This window comes from Tupaia chinensis, unplaced genomic scaffold (assembly GCF_000334495.1).
Source record: "Tupaia chinensis unplaced genomic scaffold, TupChi_1.0 Scaffold139757_1, whole genome shotgun sequence".
In the NCBI taxonomy this organism is placed as follows: domain Eukaryota; kingdom Metazoa; phylum Chordata; class Mammalia; order Scandentia; family Tupaiidae; genus Tupaia; species Tupaia belangeri.
In genome coordinates, this window is record NW_006199637.1 from 2,441,684 (window position 1) to 2,445,483 (window position 3,800).

At 55.2% G+C, this 3,800-nt stretch overlaps 1 protein-coding gene across 1 annotated transcript in view; it reads right to left on the reverse strand.

Annotated features, from left to right (window-relative positions):
• TMEM214 (transmembrane protein 214) overlaps positions 1-3,800 on the reverse strand; it is a gene marked incomplete at its 5' end in the record, with an annotated part of 9,506 nt that extends 5,706 nt beyond the window's left edge. Inside the window, 7 exon segments of the mRNA XM_006162224.3 lie at positions 254-335; positions 445-550; positions 934-1,016; positions 1,255-1,389; positions 1,679-1,829; positions 2,626-2,825; positions 3,772-3,800. Of these exon segments, the coding sequence (XP_006162286.2) occupies positions 254-335; positions 445-550; positions 934-1,016; positions 1,255-1,389; positions 1,679-1,829; positions 2,626-2,825; positions 3,772-3,800 (786 nt within the window).

Consider the following 3,800-nt stretch of genomic DNA (forward strand, 5'->3'; position numbering starts at 1 on the left):
GGAAAAGAGAGAGAGAGAAGGAAAGTGAGAAAGCAAGCCACCAAGGTCTGAGACTCGAACCGTGGTCGGCCATGTGGGAGTCCAGCGCCCTTCACCACCACGCCACCTGCTGGCCCCTGACCACCACATTCGGAGGTGGGAGGGCTGGTCCTGATTTTCCTCACATCTAGAGAGGGTCACAGCATCCCACTCTGCTGAAATGGCCACCTGGAGACATCCTGCCCTCCCCAGCCCGCTCTCCCCCAGCACTCACAGAAGCAGCCGGTCCAGGTATGCAATGGCAAAGGGAGACAGCGACTTGATGCCCAGCACAGGCATCATGATCCCCAGCCACACTGCGGGCACAAAAGTCATGGAGAAAGCCTCAGGTGTGTGCCACAGGGACATCCGAGAGGAGCGCCTGGCTCCAAGACACTCCCTCTTTCTTCCCCACCTTCTTGTTACCTTTCAGTCCTTCGGTGAGGCTGGAAAAGCCCGCTTGACCCAGGGCCCACATGATGGTCAGACACTTCGCTGGTCGGCCCTGGTGGGATCGCAGCAGTTCCAGGAACTAAGGAGACCAGTGGGGAAGGGAGGATGAGATAGGGTACCAGGAGTACCCCCAAAGCCCGGTGAGACAGAGATGTCAACTGGGAAGGAGGGGCAGTTCAAGTGACAGTGGGACACCAGGGTGCTGCTGTCATTCAGGGCATGGGCTTCATGCACTCTGCCAACCCTAGGAGAGTTACTGAACCCCTCTGTGGCTCAACCGTCCTGTCTATAAAGTGTAAATACACTAGTACGTGCTTCCTGGTACCTGAGGCAGGCACAGTAAGCATTAACAGTATTACTTATTAGTACTGGTCCTACAGGATCTTCCTCTATCCCAGAACTGAGCCAAGAAGGTAGACTTCATCCAGCCTCCTGGCAGTCCTGCTGCCATCCACAGCTCACCTTGCTCAGGTTCGTGGTGGCAATCTTGGGCTTGTCTTGCAGAATGGCCTGGATACAGATGCGATAACCATGCAGTGACTCTCCTGGAGAGATACACATTCTCAGACCTACTCATACCACTTGGTATCCAGAACTTGAAACCCCCCTTTTGGCAGGGCTATAGGCCAAGAATACAGGCCCAGGAAATCCTAGCTTCCTCTTCCCCTGCCGAAGAGTGTCAAGACCAGCGCGTATCTCTGCTGAAAACAATTGCTCTGCCATGCCAGAGCAGGAAAAAAGGTACAGGCCCCCAAGACAGTTATCCTTCCCGGCCTGTCTTACCTGGTGTCTTATCCAGCTCTTGCAGCATGGTGAACAGACAATGGTCAAAAAAGAGCTCCAGTGACCCTGCTGCCTTCGCCAATAGGCCTCGGATGATCCCACGCAGCTCCCGGTTCACCAGGCTGAAGGGATAATCTGGGGCCCAGGGTCCTCCACATGAGTGCTAAGACCAGATGCCTCTGCCAGCCTGGAGAACTCTGGTGCTCTCCCTGAGAACCGTGAGTGGAGGAAGAGGGCCCTGCACTGAGGCTGGCATCCTCCCTCTTCAATGAGGCCCCAAAACATTCACAGTCAAGATGACTGGAGAACAGCTCAAAGCACTCACATACATCAGGATGGTGGAGAGCACTGGGCCCTGTTACTAACACCCAGCCCTTAGAATTTTCTTGAACTTTTCTGAGCTTAAGGGAGTCAGAAGACTAACCATGAGGATGCTGGCTCAGCGTGGGTTCACTTAGAGGCGCTTGTAGCTTGTAGTTGAGATAACTGGCCAGGTCCTTCAACCAGATGGATGGGTTCCCAGAGAACACACTCTGGCTCTTGTCCAGTTCCTTCTGCAGAGCGGCCACATCCAACTGCCAGGGACACAACCCCACGGTGAGTTGCGAATGAGGGGAGACGGGGTAAGGGTGGGGAAATGGTAGGAAAAACAACGGTTTCTGTTTTTAAGCGTAAGTATGTGGGATGCCACAATTTTGCTGTATCCAGGTCTTTAGAGGACAGCAGAGAACCCTGATCGCTAGGCCCTATACATCTACGCCTTCACATGCTCAAGGGAAGAAACAGGACAATACGGAACATGAAAAATGACTGGTTCCATGGGGCGGGGGACCACCCAGTTTCTCTGTCCCCTCTCTGGTGTTCTTGGGGGTCTTTTTATTTTTTGAGAGGTTTTAGCTATAGAGCGCGTACGCTCGCCAGAAAGACAGAGAGAGACAGAAAGCGAGAAATCACCCCCTGGGGGGATGGCCACGCTGCAATCCCTTCTCCTCCATTCTCCTCTCGGGATCTTGGGCACGCACGCACACGCGCCTGGTGTGAGTTTAAGCCACCAGGTACAGACTCTAACCACGGTCAACTACATGGGAGTCCAGCGACATGGCCATTACGCCATCTGTTGGTCCCTCTTGGGGGTCTTAAAAGCTTTCCTCTCACAATTCTGTATTTCCCTGTAGACTGCCCACTTCCTTTCCATTCTAAATGCAAACACTCTATTCCCTTATGGTTTCCGTCTTTTCCTGAGCTCCTCCTCTCAACCCATAGCATCCCAATCCCATGGGACTCTCAGCTGCCTATCTCTCTCCCTTCCTTTCATCTTCTCTAGTCCTTAAGCCCCTGTTCTTCCAGTGCCTGAGGGCTAGGCACACTCACAGCTCTCAGCGCCTCCTCCAGGCTGCGGAAGCGGCCCTGCTTCTGGTTTTGGTTGGTGAGGGTCGCCACCTTCTTTGGCTGCTTCTTGTTCCCTGGTTTCTTAGGTTCCACAGCAGGGGGTGGAACTTGTTCCTTATTCTGCCGCTTCATGATTTTCTCAAAGCCCCGCTCATAGAGTGTACTTGTGGTCTGGATTGGAGCTGAGTGAAGACAGGCAGAGAAAGGGGGCCATCCCTGAGTCCCTGGGGCTCAAGGGAGCAGTGGTTTTCTTCCCCCACACTGTCATCTAATTCATCTGCAGGAAGGAAGGAGCCTGCCTTAGCCCATTCCTGAAGGAGCGCTTAAGAAGCAGGCAGGGAGCCCTGCCCATCGCTTCTCTAGTCCAAGGGCTCTTCCTGAAATGAGCAGCTGGGGCACCTCTTCAGTAGACAAATGAGTGCACGTGGAACCAGCAGACGGGTTCCAAACAGGGGACTGGCTTCTTTGGTGAGTGACTACTAGGCAGGGAAGACAGGCTTTTTCCATCTTGGTTCCACCCCAACTCTTCTTGGCTTGGAGGTGACAACTCTGTAATCAACAAGTGGCAAGCTTTCTCCACTCTTTGGGAGACTTTGAGGAAACAGCAGCCACTCAGAATAATACCTAGTGGGCGACCAGAGTGTGTGGCGGGCCATTTGTCCCACTGCTGGGTCTCCTGCCTGCCCCTCCCCATCCACTGGCTATCAAGGAGGGGACACACCCGTTGTACAGATCCAGGAGCCTCCTCCTGGTCTCAGACACCTGCCCAGAGAGGCCAGCTAGGACCTGGGACAGCTGGGAGGATGGTGTGCAGTGACCTGGGCGTCTACGACTTCAATCCTAGTCCCCCCCAACACGTGATCCTGGGCAAGGACCCTGGACAAGGATCCTGGACAAGGTGACCAACTTCACTGGGCCTCAGTTTACTCGTCTGTGTGGCAGGGACAGCAATCTTCCTCGCGCCATCTACCTCTCTCGAGGCTCTAAAGAGACAACGCAGGCGTGGCACCGGGGTGAGCCTGCAAGCTGGAGCTGGGGGCCCAGGCGGGGCCCTGCGGTGGGGGCTCGGGGGCGGCTCGGGGCTCCCCTGCCGGACAGGCGCGGGCGGCAGCGCCGGGCGGTACTCACGGGTCAGGTCGTATTTCCACACTCCGTTC